The sequence below is a fragment of the Cotesia typhae genome, unplaced genomic scaffold, assembly GCF_013202065.1.
Source record: "Cotesia typhae breed Kobodo isofemale line unplaced genomic scaffold, CoteBio_Ctyphae contig_44, whole genome shotgun sequence".
Taxonomy (NCBI): Eukaryota; Metazoa; Arthropoda; class Insecta; order Hymenoptera; family Braconidae; genus Cotesia; species Cotesia typhae.
This window is the reverse complement of record NW_027423753.1, coordinates 3487074-3514683: the sequence shown is the minus strand read 5'-3', so window position 1 is coordinate 3514683 and position 27610 is coordinate 3487074. Positions and strand designations below refer to the sequence as shown.

Here is a 27610-nt window from a genome sequence, read left to right as displayed (position 1 = left end):
TTGGAATGGTTTGCGTTAAAAATTTTATAATTTTAGAATGTTTTATAAATATATGCATGAAGTACTTTGACACACTGATCCAGATAATTATAAATTATAGATCCTAAATCTGGACTAAAACCCTGAATAAATAATCCGAAATTTTGCCGCAGCAACTTTCAATCCATTGAGTAATTATTTTGCTAAAGACCGAATTGTTTAATGGATCGTTTAATAGTCACATTAATAAGTTAAGAATCGTTTAAAATTTACTTGTTTATTAATCTTATCAATATTTACAAAATATTCCATTAAAGAAGATTTAGTTTGACATTTATAATTAACCTTTGACCTATTACTTCCAACGAATAGCGAATTTGAAATGTCATTGAATAAATTTAAATTAATTCAATTGAGAAAAAAATCTAACTGATTATTAATTTAAAGCTTGCTATTTTTTTCTTGCAAGATAAATTAAAGAAAATTAGAGAAATTTTAGTTACTATTTTTTATAATGAGACAATTAACCGAAAAATAAAATTTTAAGAAGAATATTTTTTTATGTAAGAGTCAAGTAGTTTTTTTGCGTGTTGCTCAATGTGAGGATTCAAAAACTACAAATAAATAATCGCCAATAATCCTGTAATCGAGATCGAAAAGAAACTAATTTTTCTGGAAAAAGTACTAATTTTTTGTTTATCGAGACATATTATCTAAAGTTGATCAAGACATATCGGACGTAGATTAGGTTTTAGTCTCGTGACAAGTGTCCCCTCCGGTATCCAGGATCTAGATTGATGAATCAGATGGGGCATATATATACATTCACGATATTTATTCCTCCATATAACATTTTGAGTACCTTCAAACAGTCGTTCGGGGTTATCAAGTACCCAATGATTGCAGTTAGTTTATTAGCAGCGTAAAATTTATCGCACCTTCGCTTTATCTGTTAGAAAAATTATAAAGTCGATGATTTTTGTTCTAAATAAAATTTATCGTCAATCGTGTCTAAATGAATTATTTTTATCAATAGAATAATTAAATTTTTCTTTCTATCCTAGCAAAAAAAAATTCCACTATACTTTTTTAAATATTGACATTTTTAACAATATAAGCTCATTCCGATGTTACATTCATCAAGAGCTTTCATTTGAGCACCCACATGCATTTTCATATATTTTTCATATATTTATATATATAATATATATCAATATATGAAAAATTGATGTGGGTACTTAAATGAAAGGTATTGATGAGTGTAATATAGGGATGAGCTCATTTTAATTATCTATCTAGAAATAGAGCATTATCGGATGCAGCTTGAATACTTATCATCATAAATTGACTATTGGTGAAAATGATATGAAACTATGAAAAGGCACGACTCCAGGTCAAGATTTTGCCAACGATATCAAATTCAACCGTAAAAACCCATTTTATCATATAAATACACTTGCCACAAAATTTTGCTTATTCTCTTAATAATATATATAATAATAATAAAGTAGAAAAATTTTTTTCAATAAAATAATAAAATTTTTTTTCTGTTCCTAAAAAAATTATTCCTCATACACAGTAAAAAATTTTGCGTCAATGCGTCAAAAAATTTTTAAGTTAAATAATTAACATTTTTTTGTGTTAATTTAACACCATAAATGTTAAATCTACAAATAAAAGTGTTAAATATTTAACACAAAAATTTTTTGACACAATGAGGCAAAATTTTTTACTGTGTACTTTCTCTTAGAATAAAATAAATAAATAAGTTAACAAAGAGAAAATAATAATATAATTGCAATAAAACAAACTAGAAAGCGCGGGAGAAGATGAAGAGAGCGTTGGAGGTGAGGAAACAATCGGGAATCTGGGGATGACAACGAGAACACCCCGTATGAGCCTGAGTGGCCGCCCGGGAGGATTCTTCCGCGGCATGGGGAGCCAACACCACCAGCTTCACCACCACCATCATCAGCAGCATGTGAGCTTTGACCCGGAAGCTCCAGAGCCACCACCTCCACCTCCCATGCCACAGTATCATCATCACCAGACATCGAATTTCCTCGAGAAACCCGATGTCGATAAAAAGGTCAAGGTACGTAATTTGTTATACAGACAGTCGCTTCTTCTTTTTTTCTCAACATTTGGTCACATATTATATGAATAGGATAATTTACGCTCTACTTGTACCCCATTTTCTCCCCTTCCTTTATTCGCTCTATTGCCTCTCATTGACTCCTTGATATTATCTCGGAACCGAGCTAGACTTCCGTTACCGCTAACCCCAATCCCCGTCTCGTTATCATCGGAAAAAAATAAGCCTACAGATTACAAGCAAAAAATATGACGAATTTATCTCGGGTTCTTGCCACTGCTTTCTCCGAGTCTTAGCGAACCTTACAGTCATTTCTCTTGTTTTTGCTACCCTATTTTTCTTTCCGGGTTATTTTGTCCCCTTGCAATCTACTCGCGAAGCAAAAAATCGTAATCTTCAATATTTCATTCGGAATTGTAAATAATTTTTTTTACTTTTCTCTGAAACATTTTTCTTACTCTTTTAATTTAATTCAAAATTCTGGGTTAAATATTGGAGATAAGGACAAATTGATAAGGATTTTTCTTGTCGGAAATTAAATGAGCTACAAAAAAGGTCTCATTTTTTTATACCTCCGGTATTACACCGGTAATCGTAAATTAATTAATTAAAAATAATTATTTTACTTCATTCTAAATAATTTTTTTCAATTTTGAAATAAAATTCAAAATTTTTAATAAAATATTCGAGATAAAAAAAATTAACAAGGATTTTCCTCGTGTAAAATTTAATTTTCCACAAAAATGGTTTTTTATTATTTTTTTTTATATCTTCAATATTTCACTCGAAATTATGAATTAAATTTTTGGGAATTAAAAAAAAACTACTGTGTTAATTGTTTTAAAATTTGAAGGCTATATTTGTACATATTTTGAGAATACACAGTAAAATTTTTGAAGAAAAAAATTAAACGTTTTTTAATAAATAAAAAAAATTGATCTAAAACTTTCTTATAGAAAATGAAATTCCCTACAAGAAAGCTCTTTAAATTTTTTCATATCTCCAATATTCAACTCATAATTCAAATTCGAAACAAAAATAAATTTTACACCAATTGTAAAAATTATTTATCACTAATTATTTTTATTATTAATGCGTAAAATAAATTTCCTGTAACTGTTGTTAAAACAAAATTAATAAAAATGTCAAATAGCCACTTGAGCTTATAAAGATCTTAATCTTGACAATTTAACTGTCAATCGTTACACGATGGGTGGTAGGGCGGTAAGGGAGGACGAGGCGTGGCACGATTAAACCCCTTGAGAGTGTCTGGACACCCCGTTACTGGTTGCCAAGAGGGTATGAGTAAGCATAAGAGACTACACTGGACGAAACAAAGCACAAGGATAAGAATAAGACAAAATGAGAGATGAGAATAAAGGGTGAGGGTGAGGAAGAATTTCTTCAAGGCCACTGACGAGTGTTTACTCTGCCGCTCCCGATGATTGTCGAGAATTGCCACACCCACACCCCGCGATTCTCAATTCCTATAGTATGTATACATTGTGTGACATACTCACACATATGTTTCATACATTTTAATTATCTGGAGTCAATGATTATTATATTGATATTATTTGTTAATAATTTTTTTCAATAATGTTATATACTTTTTGGCAATAAAATTTTTTTTTTGTTTGAATCATCTTTTATTTTATCACTAAAATAGTAAATAGCCATATCTATCGATCTCAATCTTAATTAATACAATTTCGTTAATAAGCTATAGAGATACTCTATACGGGTACTTTGTCTTTGTTGATATCATTTGGTCAATACAGCCTATAAAATATTACCCGTATAGAATCTAAATTTTAGTAGTTCTTATATTACTTCCTTTTGTCCCAAGTCGTTAAATTTTCATAGTTTTTTTATACCATAACACAGAAAGAAAAATTTTTTGACTAAAGAACGAAATTCTTGGCTCAAAAAAATTTTCGGGTGCCTGAAGGAAGACCGAAGTTGTGTTGACCGAAGTAAAAATTTTTCTTTAAATTCTATTCGTGGTAAAAGTAATTTTTTCTTAATTCAAATTATCATAAATATTTGATACGATAAATTTTTATATTTGATCAAGATTTTTAAATACTTTAGGGAAGCAGCGCCGCCCTAAAAATTGAGTGAAAAAATTTTTTCACTCAAGAAAATAATTAGAAAGAAAAATATTTTCTTGGCTCAAATGAACTTTTTTTTCTGTGCAGTATACAATGAAAAGAAAAAAAATTTATGATTAAATTGTAATAATATTTTAAAGAATGTTACGGTTCGGATCTTTTACTGTGTACTATAAAAATTTTATCTACATTATTAGCGGCACAGCATCCATGGGATGATGGAAGAAGAGAATGTAGTGCGGCCCCATCAGGAAATGGAGAGTCTTTCTTTGGCTGAAAAAAAGTATCTTCTGGCCGTCGAGCGAGGGGATGTCGCTTCTGTAAGAAGGTAATGCTGTCATTAAAATAATGCTCGCGGGAAAATTCATTGGGTAGTTTTTATTATTGACTTAGTTTTGCTTTTTAAAAGTATTATTTGAACTTTGAGTGTTTATTCTTAAAATTCGGGCTCAGGGGTTAAACTATTTTTATATTTCTATCTTCAATATTTAACCCAGTATTTTGAATTGAAAGTTAAAGATCCAAAACTTGAATTAGAGCACATAAACCAATTTTTGTTTTATAATTTTAAATATAATGATTAAATAAAAAATCAGGTTGATCAGATCGCAAACGCATTGTTGACAATTATTTCACACTTTATTGCAACGTTTCGTCGGACATCCCGACTTTTTCAGGCAATCTAAAATACATACATTAAATAAATAAATTGTTTAAATAAACCATGTCAAAATACACATTGTCAACTTAATTTAACAAAAAAAAAAAAATTTTTTTTATTTTGTTTAAGAAATTTTTTTATTAAATTAATTTTTTTATAAAATTAATTTTTTAATAAATTAATTTTTTTTTAATTAATTTTTTTTTTTTATTAAATTAATTTACAAACATGTGTGGATAACACTTACATGTTGGTGAAACGTTGCAGTAAAGTGTGAAATAATTTTCAACCTGATTTTTTATTTAATTAATTCCTTTTGGACCTGATTTAATGAATGATGGATAATAATAATGATAATTATATCGACAATGATAACAGAATGTTAACTCGAGCTCAACATGACCAATGGATAAAAATAAACTGCGTGGACCCTTTGGGAAGATCGGCACTGCTGATGGCGATAGACAACGAAAATCTGGAGATGGTAGAACTTCTTATAGAATACAAGGTCGACACTAAAGATGCTTTATTACACGCAATATCCGAGGAATTTGTGGAAGCTGTTGAGGTACTTCTCGAGCACGAAGAGACTCTCCACAGAAAAGGCGATCCCCACGTAAGCGGCTCGGCTGTGTCATCTGCTTGTCATATGCCCGTTCGTAGCTTGTTCTTTTCACTTATTGTTTAATTACTTTTTTATTATAAAAAGAAGAAAACAATAATAAACAATAAAAAACTTGTTTGTCATGCAGCACAATCACTTCATCACTGGTGCTTATACAGTATACTATCTATGTCTTTTACTTATCAACTTTTAGTTATCATTTATTATTTTATACTAATTTTATTTATACTTATGCATTTATACTTTAAACTTTCTGATATAAACTTACTGCTACTGCAAGCTTACCTAACTTTACCCGACTTTTTTCCACGTTCTAACCCTGGCATTAAACTTACACTTGTCTTTGTTTATGATAACAACAATAACATCAACAACAGAGTTGGGAAGCTCTTCATCCAGACACGGCAACTTTTACGCCAGATATCACACCACTTATTCTATCGGCTCATCGGGATAATTATGAAATCATTAAAATACTTTTGGATCGTGGCTCGGTTTTGCCGATGCCACATGATGTTCGTTGTGGGTAAGATTTTTTACTTATAAGTAGTAATCATAAATTTTTTTTTAATTTAAAATTTTAAATTTAATCATAATTTTTTTTTAATTTTAAATTTAATAAAAAAGAGAAATTGTTTAAAGTCACAAATGTCTAAAAAATTTTCAAAAGTTCTTCACAATTTCTTAAAATAAATTAAAATTTATGCTTTAAAATTTTACGCTTTTGCTTGAAATTTTAATTATATTTTTTTCCAAATAAAAATTAATTTTTGTCAACAATTATTTTTAAATTTCATTGATTAAAAATAGAAAATAGTATTTTTAAGAAAAATATAATTAAAAAAAATAAATTTAATTTAATAAAAATATAAATGTACGTTAAAAAAAAAATGATAAATTGTTTAATGTAATTATTAGTAATTTTGCCAATAAAACTTTTTTTTTTAATTTGTTTTGCTTATTTATTTTCTTATTTAATTTACTTTCAATTTTTCACAGTATTCGACCTTTAAAAAAAATTTTTCAATGAAAAAATAATCATTCTACAATTCCTCTTGTATCGTATTATATTCCTCAATTAATTATCAAAATAAAAATGTTTAAATTATAAAATTATAAATTTTTTTTCTTAAACTTTATCAAGAATAAAATAATCCCAAAAAATAAATAATATTTCAAAGGTCAAAAATTAACTTTAAAAAATGTTCTCCAAATTTTTTTTTTAATTAAAGAAAATGTAACTACATTTACTTTAAAATTTTCATGGGCTAATACTTTAAACAATTACTCTAAAAACTATTTTCAATTATACAAAGTGATATGAATAATAAATAAAAGTAAAATCCCCGAAGGAATTGGTCTGATAAATAATAAATGTACTTAGATGTGACGAATGTGTAACCTCAAGAATGGAGGATTCGCTGCGACACTCTCGGAGCCGAATAAATGCATACAGAGCGCTGGCATCACCCTCGCTGATAGCTTTGTCTTCCAAAGATCCTATTCTAACAGCCTTCGAATTGTCGTGGGAGTTACGACGGCTGTCTTTTCTTGAGCACGAGTTCAAATGCGAGTACCAGGTGTGAATAAAATTTAACGACTATTGTCATTATCGTTATTTATGACATAATATATAAACCGAGAATATCGAGGATTCTATGAATCTAAATTGACTTGTCAAAGTTCTCATCCTCTTACGCCGTTGCAGCATCACCAACAATCGGGTATAATTTATCCCGATTCCTTTATCCGGATCTTTATTTCCAGGAACTTCGACGTCAGTGTCAAGATTTTGCTACTGCACTCCTAGATCACACGAGGAGTTCTCACGAGCTGGAAGTTCTTCTGAATCACGACCCCACGGGACCAGCGTTCGAACACGGCGAGCGTATGCACTTGAATCGATTGAAGTTAGCTATTAAACTCCGTCAAAAAAAGGTATTTTATTTTTAAGTAATTAAGGTAATAGGCTGCGATGAAACCTCTCCTGATAAAAAGAAAAAAAAATAACTTTCTTGATTCAAGAGAAATTTTCTTAAAAAAACGCTCTTAAGGGAGAGAGACCGCTATTGAATCAATTTCATATAAAAAAGAAAAAAAATTGATGTAATAGCTGATTAATCTCTCTACTACCTTGAAGTGCAAAAAAGAATTGTTATTATTATTAAAAAAAAGCTCTGCTAAGAAATAAATTTATAAATAATTTATCGAATGACAGAGCATTTTTTTTTTAATTTTTAATTTTTTTAGAAGAAATTTATGAAATTGCAACACTAGAAAATATTTTTCAATCTAAAAACAATTATTTTAAACAAAACTAATAAAGTTATTTTTATTAAAAAATTTCTTACCTTGAATTCCGACTTCTTGGCTCAAAAGATTAGTATCTTCAGTCGATACTCTTTAGAAAAATTTTCTCTCTAGAATACAAAAAACATTTAAACAATAATTTTCGAATATTAAAAATCAATTTTTTCTTCTAACAAAAATTTTAAATTTTTGGTTCAAGAAATCTCCAGTCAAAATAAAAAAATTAATTTTTTTATTTAAAAATTAACTTATCTCTTTAATGTATTCCGAAAAATAAAGAATTGGCTAGAAATAAAATAAAATAACATCTAAATTTATCAAAAAAAATTTTTTATACCCCTGAGTGCCTTATTCAAGACTTTTATTGATAATAAAAAAAAAAAAAAACTTAAATACAAAATTTGATTATTTCATTTACAAAAAAAAAAAAAAAAAAAATTTCTCGAATAAAAAAGTTTATTTTGAGTATCCAAGTAAACAGTTATTTATTTTCAGTTCGTTGCTCACCCGAACGTGCAACAGCTCCTAGCATCAATCTGGTACGAAGGGCTCCCAGGTTTTCGGCGAAAGAACATGGTGCTCCAAGTATTAGAAATAGTCCGAATCGGAATTTTGTTTCCGTTTTTCAGCGTTGCATACATAATTGCGCCTCACAGCACATTCGGTCAAACAATGAGGAAGCCTTTTATTAAATTTATCTGCCACTCGGCTTCCTACTTCACGTTTCTCTGTAAGCAAGCCCTAATAAATTTACCAAGATTTTTTTTTTCCAAAAATGAATTCTTGGAGTTTAAATATAATAAAACTTTAGCTCAACCCTGAACTCAAACATTGCTTATTATTATTATTATTAACAGTCATGCTGATACTCGCTAGCCAAAGGATAGAAAGTGGTCTCGGACTTTGGAGCAGTGACGACTACTCAGAGCATGAGCCCGAAAAAATACCCCCGACGAAAAGAGGAGCAGCGCCTTCTCTCGTTGAATGGCAAGTATTGCAGGGAAAAAATTTATGCTCAAATTTTTTATCGATTGTTCGTAAGCTATTCACTAAATTACGCAATTATGTGTTGTGTAACAGGTTCATCCTGGCGTGGGTGTCAGGGCTTATTTGGTCAGAAGTTAAACAATTGTGGGACGTCGGACTGGAGGAGTACGTTAATGACATGTGGAATGTCATTGACTTTGTCACTAATTCCTTGTACGTTGCCACGGTCGCTCTCAGGGTCGTTGCTTACTACCGAGTGCAAAAAGAAAATGAGGGGCAGTTAGGAGAGATCATTGAACTTCAGAGAGAGCAATGGGACACTTGGGATCCTATGCTTATCTCAGAAGGTCTTTTTTCGGCTGCTAATATTTTCAGGTGATCATATCAATTTATTTAAAAAAAAAAAAAATATTTTGTAGGACATACGTTCAATTATGGTAAGGGATATACTGATAAAGAAATTTACTTGATTTGAAAGGAACAATTTTTAACCAAAAAAAAATTTACTTAAAATTTACTTAAGCCAAGAATATTATTTTTTTTTCAAGAATTTTTGTGTTTAATTTTAGAAAAAAACATTTTTCAAAATAATCTCGATCAAAAATTTTTCAATTTCTGATTCAAAATATTCAATTTCTTAGAGTGAGCTTTTTGGTTCAAGATTTATTGTATCAAGTTAATTTTTCCAATGCAATAAAACTTCGATAAATTTTATTAAATCAAAATTAGAACTTTTAAATCCTCCCAAACTTCGGAGTTGAAAACTTTACAGCTTAAATTTTGTTAGTATTTCCCTTGAACTTTAATTTTATCAAAGTTCTATTATATATATACTGCATAATCAAAAAGATATTACGTCTTTTTGTGTTTATAAATAATAAGTCTGGCTAAGCGATTAATTCTCGGCATTAAAGACACTAATTATTAATTATAATTATAAAACTTGGTTATTTTTTTTCAGCTCGCTAAAGCTGGTGTACATTTTCTCAGTAAATCCCCACTTGGGTCCACTTCAGGTATCACTTTCAAGGATGGTTATGGATATTATGAAGTTTTTCTTCCTGTACGTACTCGTCCTATTTGCATTCTCCTGTGGTGAGTGGTACGTTAATTAAGGAGTTTATAGCATTAACCCAAGGTTATAATTAATCCGATTTCTATTTTATTATATTTATATCAGGGCTCAATCAGCTGCTCTGGTACTACGCGGACATGGAGAAAAAAAGATGCCCTACGGCAAACTATCCTTACAGTAATAATAACACCACCACTGATTCCAATGCTTGTATCGTCTGGAGACGATTTGCCAAGTAAATATTTTTTTTTTACTCATATAAATTAAATATTTACAGAAAAACATTATTAAAGTTTCAATGATTTTTTTAATTTTCTCCCAACAACAGTTTAAAATGTTTCAATGTTTTTTTTTTTTTTTTTCTTTTTTTTTTAGACATTTTCAATACCGTTGAAGTTTCCTATAAAAGAACTTAGTATTTACTCAGATAATCGATTTTAAGTGAACGCGATTAGCTTTAAGCTCGAGCTTTTTTAAAATAAACATCATTTATTTTAGTTGAGGATTAGTTTTTTTTTCTTTTAACACACTAATGGTTTTTGGTTGTATATACGACTTTCGAAAATAATTTTTCGGAAACCATTATTTATTTTTTTTTTAATATATATGTGAATTAAATTGATACATTGTAAAAAAATCTGAAATGAAGAAACAGCAACTTTTTTTTTAATTAAAAAAATTATTTGTTTTTTCAAATTGAAATAAAAGAAGCTCAATTAATTTTTAAAATCTCTAAAGACACTTTTTGTAATTTTTCAAACGAATAATATAAATAAAATTTTTCTTGGGGTGAATTTCACTTCAAAAAAAATTATCAAAAATTTTAGACTTTTAAATTCTTTAATTTTTTAATAAATTTTTAACAGTGTACACTAATTTCAAAAAATAATTTTTATAAATTTTGCAATAATAAATTTTATTTTTTTACTTCAATTTTCTGATTGTAAAAGAATTTATCTGTAAAATGAAGTTTGTTATATTCAATGCAAGCAATGAAGAGAATTAGATTTACAAACTGAAGACTGTTCATTAGTTCATGAATAAAAAAAATATATTAAGAGTATCTCGGATTTTTAATAAAAAGGAAAATAAATAAAATAAACAGATGAATAATAAAATAAATGATTTATAATTATTTTCAGCCTTTTTGAAACAATACAAACTCTGTTCTGGGCAGTATTTGGTCTAATTGACCTCGAAAGTTTTGAACTGGACGGAATTAAAGTGTTCACGCGGTTCTGGGGCATGCTGATGTTTGGTACTTACTCGGTTATAAATATAGTTGTATTATTAAATCTGCTGATCGCTATGATGAATCACTCGTATCAGCTGATATCCGTGAGTATGAATAAATTTTTCATTTGATATTAATATTCGGTATTATTACATGAAATATTATGAGTGAAAATAGTACTTGGTAATGTTTCTTTGTGGTACGGTGACACGGCAATTTTATTTTTTGCTACAGAACGAGACTATTATGTAGCTTGAGTATTATATTATCCAGTATATATATGTGTGGTAGAGAAGACTTTAGTGGATAAAAATTGTAATCCATCTCACATCTCTCTAATGCATTTTTTGTTCCGTCTTCTTATTGCCAATAGGAGCGTGCGGACGTTGAATGGAAGTTTGCGCGGAGCAAATTATGGATCAGTTACTTCGAAGAAGGGGGAACTGTACCACCGCCGTTCAATATCATACCGACACCTAAAAGCATGTGGTACATAGGACAGTGGATTTACAGAAAGTTCTGTGGACACAGCAGGGCTGCTAAGAAAGAACATATGAGAACTATTCGGGTAAATTTTTTTTTGTTCAGTTTTTCAATTTAAATTAATTAAATTAAAAATCTTATTATAATAAGCATTATTTTTATTAATTACTGAGGCAGAAAATGAGCAAAACTTCTCAAAGAAAAATTTTTTATAACATTTAATTAGAAATATAATTTCTGAAATTTAATATTTAAATTGTGAACTAAGGATTGAAGATATGGAAAAATGATAAAAAAATCTTTTTTGTAGAAAATTTAATTTTTTACAAAAAAAGTCATCAATTTTTTCGTATCTCTCATCTTTAAATAAGAAACAAGCGAAATTCCATAAGAAGAAATTTTTCATTAAATTTTCAACTAAAAATAAAATTTCTATAATTTTTGATTTCAAATTTTGAGTTAAGGCTTATTTTTTAAACAGAAAAGGAGCAAAATTTTTTATAAGAATTTTTTTTAAATTCTTAACTAGAAATTTAATCCTTATCTAAAAAATTTACTTAAAAATTTGTAATTATTATTATTATTAAATTTTAGAAACTTAACTCATAAATAATAATAGTGGAATAAAAATCACAATTGTTTCTCTTACTTCTTTGTATGTATGATGATTGATGTTTGAAGAGATGATTGAAAAACACATAAAAATTTATGTGAGCAATAAATAATGAAAAAAAAAAAAAGTAAAAATATTATTAAAAAGTACCAAAGAGATAAATACAAGAGTAATTCGTATAACTTTAACTAAAAATGTTCCCGGAGATAGTAAAAAAGTAAAAAAGGTTTTAAGCGGTGATATCTAAAATCGATATCCCGACGTGCGGAGAATAAAGAGCTTGAAATAAAAATACTTGAAGATAAAAGTCGGTAATGATGAAAAAATTAAAAAAAAAATAATGAAAAAGCGTAGTTTATTAGATCAATAAAAGTCATGTGATCCAGAACTGTCTGATGAGCCATAACAGGAGAGTTTTAATTTCGTTCCATTAGCGTAAGGCGAAACAGGCGTCGGAGCGGGATCTGAGGTATCAAAGTATCATGCGAAATCTGGTTAGAAGATATGTAACAGTCGAACAAAGGAAGACCGAGGGCGAGGGGGTCACCGAAGACGATGTCAACGAAATCAAGCAAGACATAAGTGCGTTCAGATGCGAGCTCATCGAGATCCTCAAGAAGTCGGGGATGAACACGTCTACGTCCTCTGGAACCGGTACCGGTGAGCCCCAGTATCCCTCCTGCACTCCTTCATCTTCACTTTTTTTTTATTTTATATTTTTAAGGGTGGTTAAAAATAAAAAAGTAATTTTTTTCTTTTTTTGACGGGGTTCAAAAATGAAAATTTTGGTAAAAATAAGAACTATCAATATTAAGGACATTCCGTAAAAAAAACCATTTTGTTAAAATTTTTTTGAAATTTTAAGTACTTATACTAATAAGTAGCCTTTATATGCAGGAATTTTTTTGAATAGTCCTTGCAGCACTAAATTTTGAAATATTACCATTTAAAATTTGTATATTTTACATACAAACCCAGTACTGACCGACGTTCAAACGAACGTTTTATTAAATACCAATCGTACTTTTCCCAGGATTGTTTTAAAAAAAACTGAGACTCATTAATTGACGATATGACAACTATTTTTTTGACAACTGGAATTTTTTTTCGAATTAAAATTCATATTATCAAATTAACACGGAAAGAACAAGATGATACTGAATATCATCCCAGATTATCTCGAGTAAAAAAAAATTTCAGATAGTAACTAGTATAATCCAGATTACAATGAGTATAATCCAGATATCAGCCAGTATAATCTGGATTATACTAGCTACTATCTGAAAATTTTTTTCACCACAGATATCATTGAGTATAATCTGTAATGATATCCAATGTCATCTTGTTCTTTCCGTGAAGACCAAAATTTTTATTTTTATTCTTACTTTCAATTTTTCGATCTCATCAAAAAGAAAAAAATTTTATTTTTTCTTTCTTTAAACACTCAATATTAATATCTAATATACTTATAAAATAATGACAAATAACAATTCTCTGTCAAGTAAAAAGAGTATCAATATAAATACTTTATTTGTATTCATCCTGTAGCATAGCACTCACTATTCAAACCCTCGCTTTTATGACCTGCATGATGTCTTTAAATATGTCGCTTGTGTCGATACCAAAAGAGGTACCAGCGAATTGTTAAACTGACTGTTAAAGGCGCCGGGGGTAAAAAGAACCGCCAGAAAGAGCGGAGGCTGATGAAAGGATTCAATATTGCGCCTCAGCCACCCAGTGGCAGCGGAACTTTGGCGCCGGTCGCTGAATTCATCGCCTCCCTCCAGCAAACTCCAGATGAATCCGAGAACCAGGAACTCTTTGGCAGCACCCTCAGCAGCATATTCGGGCCGACCACCACCCCCAGGAAGAACCCTCATCACATCAGCACCAACAGCGTTCCGGGGCTGACCACTAGCAATCGTCAAAATCGATGCACACGCAACGGATCTCGCAAGCGGCGATGGGGAACTTTAATTGAAGCTGCCAAAGCACGTTCGCGCCTCATTGGTAAATTTTATTTCATTTTTAATAATAACTAGAAACCTTGCAGTCACTATGTGACTGCCGTAACTTGTGAACTATAAAAAATTAAAATTTTGTTTTATTAAATAATTAAGACTTTTTTTAAATTGCTCTGTAATTTCTCAAATATTGACGTTTTTGAAGATATAAGCTCATCCCGATGTCACACTCATCAAGAGCTTTCATTTGAGTAGCCACATGCATTTTGATATATTTTTCATATATACATATATATAATTTATATAAATATATGAAAAATTGATGTGGGTACTCAAATAAAAGGTCTCGATGAGTGTAATGTCGGGATGAGCTTATATCTTTAAAAATGTCAATATTTCACAAGATACAAGTTTATGTACATACTTTTTTAAGTACATTATAGTTATTGTATAATCTTAATAATCTTAAAATGAATTAAGAAGTTAAAAAAAATATATCATTGCGAATTAATAAATCCGAACAAAAACAGTTTCACTGTAAAAAAAAATCGCGCCAAGTCCACGTTCATAAGACTATTAAGAAAAAAAATTTTATTTTCTTACAAAAAGATATAAAATAAAAAATTAAAAAATCAAAGTAACCGATATGGTTGTATATGATTTTCGAAAATTAAAAAAAATTTTTTTGTAAATTTAAAAATTAAAAGAAACAATTTTGGAACGTATTTAGTGTGCGTAGTTACGAAATATTTCACTTTTTATGAAATTCCTAAAATGTATCTACTAGGACACTTAAAAAAAATTCAAGTACACAATAACGCACACCAAGTAAAATATCATATAAAAAAAAAAATCAAATTAAATTTGAAAAAAAAACTTGTAACCTCAAAAAACCGTTCTGCTTACGGTATATACACACTCGGTAGTCTGGCTTGAGAACGGAACTTGGCGCCAGATTCTACCGAATCTGTTGATATTAAATAGAAATATTTTTTTTTCTTTATGTAAACTTTGATAAGCGAGATTAATATAGTTTTCGAAATTTTTAATATCCAACAAATTTTTTTTCTTTAGTTTATTATTAAAAAGTTAATCGGAATGTTATATTTTCAGAGTATGAAAAAAAAAAAAAAGAAATTCAATTCTTTGGATAGCAATTTTCTTCTGAAAATTGAATTCTTTATTAAAAATACGAATTTTAGAATTTTTTTTTTTTTATTAACAACAACGCGTTATTTTTAATAATAAATAACAACTCATTAATATGCTACCCAGTGAACTTGCTTTTGCTAACTTTTCTAGTAGGGACTTAACAAGCTTACAAGTTACTTTCCGGTTCATAAGGTTTAATTTTTAAAATAACTGGCTCGGAAGTTCGTTTTAATAATTTGAATTTTAATTCTGTGAAGTTAACATGCAACATATAACATACCAAGAGTATCATTAATGATACTTCAAGGAGGATTATTAATGATCTAATAACTTACTTACCGAGAAAATACCGCTTGCCTATAATTACACTGTGAAAATTTGGGAATAAATGTAAAGTTAATTTAACTTTGAAAAAATTAAATAAATTAAAAATAATTTTAAAAGTGTAGAGTCGATAAAATTTACGATATTTTTCAGCCGGAAGATCGCGATCAGAAGACTCAATGTACCCACCAGCTTCCGAAGACGGCGGGTTCCGTTCCGAGGGATCATCAGACTCAAAGTCATCCTTGGACGGCGGCCCACAGCTTCCATCTGCTCACGAGCACTCCCAGACGGCGAGTCAGCAGAACACAAACGGTCGCTCCGAAAACCACCACGTGTTTTCCCACGGTCTGGGCCCAGCCCTGGCAGCGCTCCGGAAAAAGCGCAAAAAGTTTTCCGCCTCCCGCGCTTCTACCCCCGCGATCACCAGCGAAAACGCGAGCACCGTCGACAGCCTGTCGACGCTTCCTGTGAGGAACTCCTCGGCCTCCTCGGCGATCAGGAAGACCACCTCCAAAAACCAGCTCCATCGAGCCAGCAGTGTTCCGGCTCGCAGTCCAGATCTTTCTGCGCATAATTTATCCCGAAGGCACGATTCTACTCAGAGTCAGCAACCCAGTCTTGATACTATCGAGATTGTTAGTGTTAGTGAACGACTCGGTGAGTTTTTCAAAATTTTTTAAAGATATTTTATATCTAAAAAAGACAAAAACGCTCTTTTTTGTCAAGATTTAATTTAATGGAGGTTTTACTTAAAATCTACATCACAAGTCTGTACATATTGCTTCAATAAGTCAACAAATCACTTCACTAAAAAAATAAATCAAGGGAATTTTAAAGTTTTTTTTTTTTTTTTTTTTTTTCAATACGCCTATTAGAATATTTTATTGTACTCTAAAAAATTAGCTCGATTTTAACACTGGAAAAATTTATCTCGCTAATAGCAATATTTGTACGACATTTCGAAATGCTTGATTAAATTTAAATTTTTTGAATAATTATTTACAAACAACACCCAAAAAAATAAAGAAAAGTACCATTAATTTTTACCGGTAAAAATTAATAAGAATAATTTTTTTTTGTTACTTAATATTAAAAACTACCCCTATTTGAAAATCTCCATTAAAAAAAATTAAAAAAATTCACTCTATACAAATTATATATATATATATATATATATATATATATATATATATATATATATATATATATATATATACACGGAGAAAAAAAAATAGAACTTATTACTATGTAGAATGGTAACCATTACCATGTTAAATAGTAACAGAAATTTTAGTGAGAACCCTGTGTAAATTTGCTAGTAAAAATTTTATAAATTGTGATAAAAATATGAACAATCACTCAGTCGATGCGGAATTAAATTCTGAAAATAATGTTGTTTTTTAATTTTTTTGATGAAAATTTCAATTTGTTATTAACAAAAAACATAGCCAAAATAAAAAATCTCAGTTTTTCGTAGATAACTCAATAACTGTTGGTGATATTAAAAATCGGAAAAAAGTTCCTTAAAGAGGAGGAAATTTCTAAAGAAAAGTCTCAACTTCCGGAGCTCTAGCTTGATAAACAATAATTTTTTTTAATGTGAAGAAATTGAAATTATTGAAAAAAAATTGAAATCTCATGATAGTGAAAAAAACCGTCCGATAAAATAAAATATTTTTGAAGATTTCTCAGCTGTAAAAAAATTACATTTGTTAGTGGATCAATTGTTGCAGAATTACAATTAATTATTACAAAATTATAATGAGTTTTCTCCGGATGCTAGTTGGAAAAATTTTCCACCAGAAAAAAACTTGTGACTCTTAATTTAAAAAATCGTGCTTTTATTTCTAATGAAAACAAAAAAGCAGTATTATCTAAAAATGATGAGACAAACAATTAAAAACTAGTTATTAATTTATATAAAAACAAAAAAAAATGTTTCTTACAAATAATTACAAGTAAATATATTATAAAATTTAAGTAAACTATCTAAAATTGATAGAAAACTCAGTATAAAACGAACTGATGAAACTTTCCAAGTTTTCGTTACTCAAGAACTCAACTATTTCTAAAACACATTCGTAAGGCAAAGGAATAGCCTCCCTAAGCCTTGAAAGTTTTTTTAATTCTTCTAAGAGCTTAACTCTTACCTTTGCTGTTCTTATCCTTATTTTACAGAAATTTCTAAAATAATATAGATCATCATAACGTTCATAACATTCAAAACATCCAAAAGCTCCTAACAGGTTCTTATCTTTCACTAATAATCCTAATTTTAGATGATTAATACTCTTTACTTATATAGATCTATATATATAGATCTATCGTAGCCTCGTGCTGTAGCTACTCGTAAGCAGTCTTGACCTAGGAACGCTTCCTATCAACAAACGTTAATAGGAGAAATTCAGTTGCTTAAATTACAAAATACTTTGGAGCGGTTCCGATAGAGGCGCGTAAATTTAATGCCAGAATTGCCTACTCTTGCTTTAAATAATAAATTATTGATAATATTATAAGATAATTAAAAATCAATGGTAAATAATAGCTGTCAATTAAAAAATTTTTGAATTTATTTTAATTTAGATAAATAGGCGTACAAAAAATTTCTTTTTATGAATTTGGTCCTTAAATTCATATTTCAGGAAAAATGTGGCTTTTATAATGAATTTGTCAATTTTTTTTTATTTATATGAAAAAATAATCCATTTTATAAAATTGTATAAATTAGAATTTTATAAATTCTATTGTTTAAAATTCTAAATAAAAATAATTTATGACTATTAAAATTATTTTTGTCGAGTGCAGAAAAAAATTTTTCTTTCTATCGACGTTTAATATAAAAATATTAAAAAATTGAAAATTGTATTAAGGTTCTTTAAGAAAATTTGAATATTTAAATTTTACTTTGATCTAAACTCCTTTTTTTTTTTTTTTACTTTTCGACTTTTTGTAAAAATTACATTGTAAAATGTAAATATTGTATATAAAACTAAAAATTCAATTTTAAAAATGTTATTTCAAGCTGCAATTTTATGGTAGTCCCATAATTATTTCACTGGTGATTCTTTCGTAGGCTTACAATTAATTTATAACAATTTGTCCAATAATGATTATATTCCATGTGTGCGGCAAGCTGCAAAAAATTTTTTTTCACCGGAAACTCCGGTAAATTTTATTAACAAAACTGTAAAAAGTATTTTTGTCACTAGTAAATCGTAAAGCAGTGTCTTAGCGTCCCACGATTATAAAATACAGTCCGATAATTTTTCTCGTTAATAATTTAATAGTAAATTTTCAAGAAAATTTTTTTCCGTGCATCTAAAATAAAACTTTTGTGATTGACACTGCAACACTAATCCCTGATTAAAACAAAAGATTTAAAATATGAGTCAAAGGATTTAAAAAAAAATTCAAAAAGATTTTTTTTGAAAAATATATAGATATTCTTTTTGAATTGAAGTAATATTTTTAATTAGGCTTATTTATATAAGCCATAAGAAAAACCAATGTAACAATTTTATTTATTTTTTTTGCTGAAGAAAACGATGATGTGCGAATAAACGTCGAACCGATGAGTCCTTCAACAACCGAAGAAAGTTTTGTAGGTCACCCGACAACCTCCAGGGATGCAGTACCAGTTCAAAGTCTTACTACAAGCGTAAAAAGAAATGGTTCTGCGACACAATTGCAGCGACTACCAGGCATTGAGACAATTCGTGATGTCACCTCCGGCTGGCTCTGAGGCTTCGATACAATCAAATTGACTCGGTGCTTTTAATCCATATAAATAAATCAATATTAACTTAAATAAAAAAAATTACAAAACAAAATACCATTATTTATTTATAAATATATAAGTATTAACATAATAATGATTTATTGAATTCAAACAAAATGGATTTATATTATATTATATTATAAATTATAAATTATAAATATAATTATAGTTAAGGTTATTATTAATGATAAAGAAGAATATTAATTAATAAGCGCGCAGGCGCCGTTCCATTTTTTAAAAGTAATAAGTTATTAAGGTTTAAAGATTAAATTTATCTTATACATTATCAATAATTCGCCATTTAAATTAAATTTAATAAAATCAATTCAGAGTAAACAAATAAATGTATTAATTAAATCGCGCGATTGTTTAATAAAAACATATTTAATACGTATTTTTTCACCAGCACGCTGTAAATGTATTATCTATCATTGTAGTGATGGCATTCGAGCATCACAAGCGTTTACAACTGCCAGTTTATTAATGACGACTGCTAATGCTGTAACTCGATAAATCACTATTAATTATTAAACTAATTATGATCGCACTGTTTAAAATGATTTTGTTGTAATATTATAAAAAAATTAGTTTACTTTTTTAGTAATAAATTGATTAGTTTTTTTAACAGAATGAGTCAAACTGCAATAACAATTTAGTTTGTAATACCGCTAAATCAATCTGTTGTTTTAATAACGATCAATTTTTTATTATAACAATATCATTTAAAAATTATAATAATTGGAAAAAATTTTGACTCTCATCTTTTTGGATAAAATTTCTATTTTACCTTTTTTTGATATATTTTTTTTTGTAAAGTACATAAAAAAACGAAAAATTAAAAAAAAACAAAATTGAATATCACAATTTTCTAAAAAATTTATAAATTTTTTTGAAAATTTGTTTAAATTCCAATAATCAACTTTTTTTTTAATTGTTCATTTTTTTATTTATTTTTCAAAAAAACTATATTAATAAAATCAGATAAAAATTTCGTTAAAGAAAATGAATTTTAAAATGGTTGACCCCATTCGGAAAGAACAAGACGATACTGTATATCATCCCAGATTATACTCAGTGATATCTGTAGTGAAAAAAAATTCCAAATAGTAGCTAGTATAATCCAGATTATACTGCGTGATATCTGGATTGTACTCATTGTAATCTGGATTATACTGCGTGATATCTGGATTATACTCATTGTAATCTGGATTATACTCATTGTAATCTGGATTATTCTAGCTGCTATCTGAAATTTTTTTTTCATTCCGCATAATCTGGGATGATATCCTGTATCATCTTGTTCTGTCCGTGCACTTGAAAATATTTACCAACCTTTTTTTCATCAAGAAAATTACTCTAAAAACAATTTTCATTCCTTCAGCATGATAATTTTTTACCACAATTTGTCTTATGTAATCCTAAAAAAAATTTTTTTCATTGCGATAATTATTGTTAAGTTTTCCCTTTACCTTTTTTGTTTAAAAAAAATATTTATTATTGTTATTATTATTAATATTGATTTTATTACAGACAATAGTTTTACCAATTGACTTAAAATTTTATTGTTAAAAATTACCGAAGAAAATAATTGTCGATTACTAGATTAACGTCGAGTAGAATGAGTTAGACGATGATGTAAGAATTGTTGAAAAATCAATTAAATAGAAATAAAATAACAGATACTTATTTAAGTCTGGTGGGTGAGACGTTGTCGTCGCGACCAAGAACCGCCAGATATATTAATTGTATTCCAATTAGATTTAAATTAGTTATCTAAAAAAAATACAAACCAACGCACAATATCGAACCGCAGATTGTCGCGTTTTATTATATTAATATCATAAAGAATTGTAATTATTATTATTACAATAAAAAATTATTATTAATTATTTAAAAGTAATTATGGCTTATTTATTTTGTGGAAAATTAAGTATTTGAGCAGAAATTTGTAATTTAAGTTATTAACTAATTGTTGTTGCTGTTTATTGATTATAATTATTCACAAGGAGCAAGCTGACATCTTGCGCGCCGATTGAGCTTTCTTGGACACGGACGCCCGCCATTTTCTGGTTGTCTCTGTAAAGTTAAACAAGATATTAATAAAATTTAGATAATTTTTTAGCTTCACGGTCAATTGGTTTTTTTAAATAAAAAAAACTGAAAAATTAACAATTTAAAATTTCATTTTTTCAAATTTTTCTATTTTACGGCAAATTCACGACAATAATTTTTTTTTTGTCAAAAAAATCTAAAAAATTTTCCGATTTTTACTAATTAAATTTTTTTTTCAAATCAAAACTAAACAATTATAATTTTTTAAATTTTAATTAATAAGTTCCTTCGCTTCCCGATGGAAGAACTTAAAAAAAAAAAAAAAGCGCTACCTTTATCATTCTAAAGCTCGTTAATTTTCCAGATCCACAGGTAACACTACAAGGTGACCAAGGGGACCACTCAGAAACCATGCAGTCAATCGGCGGAGGCTGAGAATTCACAGATTGCCCAGATGGTTCCTGGCCAGTCAGTGCAGCTTTGACAATTCCACAAGTGCTGGAGCACTCTTCAAAAGTCAAGAAGTTGTTGCGATTTCCCCGACAGCCTCCGTAGCCAAAAGACATACAAGTGAGTTTCTTTGGATCGAAAGCCCAGCGCTGGAAATATCCGCGACAAGGACCAACATCGGCTTCTTCCATGCAAACGACCTTCGCGGTGGCCATATCGAAGGTACAATCAGCCTGCACCAGACAAGAGCGCTGCTGGATGTGCTCCACCTTAGCAGAACACTCTTCTTGGCGCGACGGGTCGACCATCAGAAGCCGCGTTCTAATTTTGACTCCCTTACCGCAACTAGCGCTGCAGGGCGACCAGTCCGACCAATCGGTGACTGGACACGTCGGGTCAACTAGTTCGCCTCCAGAAGGACATGGTGGACCCATACATTTTTCCTTGTCAACTACCGGAACAAGGGGGCACTTCTTGCGGCCCATTTTGTTAAGGAACTTCCTGGTCTTCATTCTGAAGCCTATGCCGCAGGTAGATGAACATTCTGACCATTCGGACCAGTCAGTTACTTCACAAAGGACTGGGTCTACTCCCGCTAAGTTGTCGTTGTCATTTTCGTCTTCTTCATCTCTGGAATTTAATTATTTTTATTATACACTAGTCACAAAAATTAAGTGTGAATTTAATAGATATCTGATCATTTTTTAATAATTTATTTCTTACAGAAGAAATAGTATAAAAAAAATTCATATGGACATTTTCACAATTTTTTTGATTTTTTTTACAATCATCAAGTTAACATTTATCTAAAAATTAGCTGTCTGCTGAATTCACCTTCATAAAAAATTCTAAATTTTTTGGTGACTTTTAACGAGATGTAAGTCCGAGAAAAATGATTGTACAACACAATAAAAGCAAATTGTAGCTCTAAGTATCTATTTTTCAGATACGACCATGGAAATTTTTTATCATGTTTGGGTCTAAAAAAATCCTAAAAAATTTTTTTTCGTCTAAAAAAAGGTCTACGGGCTTCAAAAAAATTTTTTTCAATTGTTTCACTCAAATGCTCTTTTAAAAAATTTAATGCCCTTAAATTTGACGGAATCAGAAAGCCTGTACAATAATTTGCCGCGAAGTTATCATTAAAAAAATTTATTTTTTCATATTTAGGCTTAAAATAAATTTGTATTATTATTAACGGAAAAACAAAAATTTTTTTATCCGCTTTAATGATATTTGTTTCGCAATATAGTCTTTTTAGCAGAAAATTAATTTAGTATTAAAATAATAATAAGAATAAATACTTACGAACACTCTGGAACACTAGCAACACACATTTCTTTAGAAACTAATTGTCTATTACAATTAAACATTTGAGCTTTTTCCGGCATTAAGTACGAGCGCGTCCTCATCCTCAGCCCTTTACCGCAAGTTACTGAACAAGAAGACCATGCAGAGTAATCCGTTGTCGCGCATTCAGCTAAGCAATAAATAAATAAATTAATTATTTGATTAACAATAATATTTATTTGTAAATAAATAACATTCTCTTTGCTTTCTATAATACTTTCTATAATACTAATTTCTTCACTAATAATAATAATAATAACAATAACTACTTCTAAATAGATCTCTTACGTCGCGAAGTGTCTTCGGTGTTCTCAGCGACTTCAAACTCAGCAATCTGTTCCTTGAGTTTTTCATCACACCTCCTTTCAATTATTTTTTCTCTCTTGATGTATAATCTAGCAAGGGGCAGCATTGGTTTTCCGGTCGCGTCATAAAACGGGCTTCTGGGATCCTCGGGGTATAAAGTTGTGATAGGCTTCATCTTCTCCCTGGGTTTTGTTTCGGAATTGGGCGACATATAGGAGATTCCGTTGTCTGTTCCCGCATCCCAGGGGTACAAGTCTATGATGACACTTTTTTTCCAGCTGCAGTCGCGCTCGCAGAGGTTCAACTTGCTTACTCCTACCACCCAGTCAGGACTTGGTCCCAGCATTGAAGCAACTGACAACAACGGGTGCTTTTTGTCAACCCTAATACAATCAATTTTATAAAATTCAAATAACAACTAGAATTTATTTTTTGTCATAGAAAAATTAATTTGTCCTAACAAATACACAGCAAAAAATTTTGCGTCATTGCGTCAAAAAATTTTGTGTTAAAAATTTTTGTGTTAATTATTTAACACTTTTATGAGTAAATTTAACATTTATTGTATTAAATTAACAAAAAAAAGTGTTAAATATTTGACACAAAAATTTTTAACACAAATTTTTTTGACGCATTGACGCAAAATTTTTTACTGTGTAGCGCAAAATTTTAATCTATTTATAACTACTCCGAAAATTTGAAATTTCACAAATTAATGTCAATACCTTATCATTTTATCAATGATACTAAATTTAACTATGAAAAAAAATTTTAATTGGATAAATTGTCCAAAAATAAAATTTTTTTTAATCTCTTAATTATTTCAACTTTTTTAATTATATAGATGCGATAATTTTAAAAATAACCAATTGATTACCGAAAACTAGTGGAAGTGTTGGTGTTGACATTTGGATACCAAAGTCCCGCAGCTTTAACCAGAGTCCTCAAGTACTGGGACTTGGCCCTCAACTCTGCCTCTAATCCAGAAGCTGAGCCCCACTCTGCCAATTGCCGGAATCCGTCAGTTGCGATGTGATCAGCTCCCCAGAATGAAAAAGAAGGCTCGTGAGAAGCTCCAATTAGGTCACTAAAGTGCGTCAGCCAGGCCGAGAAGGGGAAGTCCTTGGGATGCGTTGTTTTCGACCAAATTCCCTCCATGATTAGCTGTAATATCACATATGCAAGTCCAAGTAAGTTGTCTGAGATAAGTGTAGGTTGACTATCAAGAGTGTGAGTTATAATGTTATAAATGATAAGCCACAATTAACTTATCTTACTCTCATTCTTTTACTCCTTCAAGTTCTAGTTAAAGCCACCAATTGGATAATCAGCAGTTCGATTTTAAAATACACAAATAATCTAAAGAAATGTTTACTTGATTCAAGAAAATTTTTTTTGTCCAGTTAATTTTTTTTTTTTTTTTTTGGATTGTCTTTTAAAATGCAAAATTTTAAAAGACAATTTTAAAACATTGTAATTTAGCTTCAATTATCTTACAGAATACTTGGCCTCATCGCAAGCACAGCAAAGTTGGTCGTCGGAGCTAGCAATGTCATCACTACTTGCTTCGCAGAAATGCTTCACAAGTTTTCCATCCGCGGCGTGCCAAACAGAAGGACTTGTCATCACCATCGCTGTAAAAATTACGCACCCCGAGCCCACTGCAGGCGATCTCCACATCACCTGGACCTCTGACTTCGGGTAATCGACGGACTCTATAACTGTGTTGATGCAATCCTCGTCAAATGACGTTAAGCCATCTGGGTAGAGCTGGAATGAACCCACTTTTGATACCGGGCTATTTGGAGAATGCTGGGAGTCTACTATCAGCCGGAAGCGGGAAAATGATGGGATGTTTGCTGTGGGATTTGTTAACAGTAGAGCTGGATTACCTGGAATTGTTATTATTAATCAATTACATTTTTTTTATTCAACAACAGTGATTTTTATTTTTTTTTTATTTTGTCAACTCTTTTAATTATGAGTTTTGGGGCGTTCCATGCGAAATGGGAAAATTCTAATTTTTTTATGTTCGTTATTAATAAACACCTATGTTTTTCCAGATCGTGTTATCAGCATGTTAAATCCTGTATTTCTATTTTTTAATTATCCCAAATAAATTATATTTAAATATATAAACAATAATGTTTCTAACATTGAAATAATATAAAAGTCTATTTAATAAACAACTTCATGTACACATTTTGTACTTGTCCCACCAGTCACAAATGCCTGTCTCACTGTCAAATTTTTTTTATTGTTTCTACGTAGGTAATCAGTCTAATTATTCACAATATTGAATATTTGTAGGATTAATTTCATATTGAGAGGAAAGTATTTTTTAAAAGTTTAGTGGTTGAATTGAAATTCAACTTTAAGCATTCCGCGGTAAGAGAGAAGGATTTTTCAATGTCCCACCAGTCACACTCACACAGTAAAAATTTTTGTGTTAAGTATTTAACACTTTTTTGTGTTAATTTAAGATCATAAATGTTAAATTTACCCATAAAAGTGTTAAATATTTAAGACAAAGATTTTTAACACAAAATTTTTTGAAGCAATGACGCAAAATTTTTTACTGTGCAGTCAAATGATAATTACGAGAAACTTAAAAAGTAGGCGAGGTTTTTCACAAAGGGATGCTGTTAATTAGCTATTCTTCTGTATTATAAGATAAATTTTACTTTAGTGTAAATTTCAGTCACATAATTATAGATTATAATTGATGGAATTCTAGAGTCAAACGTCCCAGCAATCACCATGGAATGCCTTTAAAGTTTTGTTTGTTTTTCATTAAAGGATGAGAGATATAAAGAATTAAATGATAATTTTTTGTTTGTAGAAAATTTAATTTTCAACAATCCTTACCCCAAAATTTGACGATTAAAATTTCAAAAATTGTATTTTTATTCAAAATATTATAAAAAATTATTTTCTCAATTTCTTTTTTAACTAATATTATTATTATTATATTTATTTATGAAGTTTTCTTCTTAGAAAAAAATGATTAACTTACTTCGAATGCTGACAGAATAAATAGTATTAGGAATATACTTGGAATTGTTTCCACTTAATGATATCTTGAAGCCGCCATCTCCAGGAGTGCGAGGTGAGGTCGTAATAAATGGAGCTGGTTGCAGCAGACAGGATGCGCTTATAAAATTAACAAAGCAAGGTAACAATAACAATACCGAAATTAATATCCAAGACATTTTGCTTGAAACTTTAAAGCTGTTTGTTGATAATTAAGTAACTTTGTTATTTATTCGCAGAGTTAGGAGCGTCGAAGTCTGTTGAAAGAAGACGAGAGACTGGAGCATAAGCTTGCTTCTTCGTGAATTATCAGTCACGTGGGTGCGATAATGAAACGGATGCGTAGGCCAAGTATCAACAAAAAGCCGTTTCTGGTGGCTATCTCCTAGATATAGATTTATTGACTGATTAACAATCATCTTAATAAATTATTTTATTTTATTTTTTTATAAATATTTGAATTTTTATTTTTATTTTATGGGTGTAATCGATGGAGATACTTTCTAAAAGTGGAACTAGTTTAGGTCACAGTGTATCTTGTAACTGTTGACCCGAGATAAATTTTAATATTTTTCGATTGTAAACAGTTGCTTATAAACTGCTTACTTTTATTTATTTCCTTGTATAAGTAAATTATTTTTTAATTTTTAGTGTTTTAATAATTCTTTACAATTTTTGCAATTAATTTTATGAATTTTTTTTTTATTTTTTAAGAAGAAAAAATAGATATTTTTTTTATTTTCTACGATAATTTTTATGTTCAATTTTAACTTGCTATGACAATATAGAAATTATACCGATGGGAAATTAGGAAAGAAATCTTTTTTCATAAGAATATTTTATGAAAAAAAAAAACATTTTTTTCTGTGTTGACACTGAAATGATTTTATCATTTACATAAGAGTTATTTCAATATTAGCATAGAAAAATGTTTCTTTAAACCCATAAGAATTAAATTGTTATTTTATTTGAATGTTAAATTATCTATTATTCTTATAAACATTATGTAAGAATTCTTACTG

The 27610-nt window shown here is 29.3% G+C and overlaps 2 protein-coding genes across 6 annotated transcripts in view; one reads left to right on the top strand and one right to left on the bottom strand.

Annotated features, from left to right (window-relative positions):
* Positions 1 to 21297, top strand: part of Trpgamma (Transient receptor potential cation channel gamma) — a 53337-nt gene extending 32040 nt beyond the window's left edge. For 4 of the 5 annotated variants that reach the window (XM_074244782.1, XM_074244784.1, XM_074244780.1 and 1 more), the window contains 17 exons: positions 1794 to 2074; positions 4386 to 4516; positions 5228 to 5465; positions 5852 to 6000; positions 6859 to 7054; positions 7242 to 7412; positions 8280 to 8514; positions 8642 to 8771; positions 8865 to 9146; positions 9733 to 9866; positions 9952 to 10081; positions 10989 to 11184; positions 11454 to 11648; positions 12611 to 12836; positions 13839 to 14186; positions 15770 to 16276; positions 19159 to 21297. In XM_074244782.1, the coding sequence (XP_074100883.1) occupies positions 1853 to 2074; positions 4386 to 4516; positions 5228 to 5465; positions 5852 to 6000; positions 6859 to 7054; positions 7242 to 7412; positions 8280 to 8514; positions 8642 to 8771; positions 8865 to 9146; positions 9733 to 9866; positions 9952 to 10081; positions 10989 to 11184; positions 11454 to 11648; positions 12611 to 12836; positions 13839 to 14186; positions 15770 to 16276; positions 19159 to 19361 (3693 nt within the window). In that variant the 5' untranslated portion in view covers positions 1794 to 1852 and the 3' untranslated portion in view covers positions 19362 to 21297. The remainder of the gene's footprint in view (positions 1 to 1793; positions 2075 to 4385; positions 4517 to 5227; positions 5466 to 5851; positions 6001 to 6858; positions 7055 to 7241; positions 7413 to 8279; positions 8515 to 8641; positions 8772 to 8864; positions 9147 to 9732; positions 9867 to 9951; positions 10082 to 10988; positions 11185 to 11453; positions 11649 to 12610; positions 12837 to 13838; positions 14187 to 15769; positions 16277 to 19158) is intronic. The other variant, XM_074244781.1, reaches the window with a different exon arrangement.
* On the bottom strand, positions 21200 to 26858 carry Fat-spondin (extracellular matrix protein f-spondin). The gene is made up of 7 exons (XM_074244785.1): positions 26572 to 26858; positions 25053 to 25447; positions 24433 to 24719; positions 23538 to 23938; positions 23208 to 23379; positions 21782 to 22529; positions 21200 to 21473 (listed from the first exon to the last, which is right to left on the bottom strand). The coding sequence occupies exons 1-7, from the start codon at positions 26765 to 26767 to the stop codon at positions 21393 to 21395; spliced, it is 2280 nt and encodes a 759-aa protein (XP_074100886.1). The 5' UTR covers positions 26768 to 26858; the 3' UTR covers positions 21200 to 21392.
* Between the last annotated feature and the right edge of the window lie 752 nt (positions 26859 to 27610).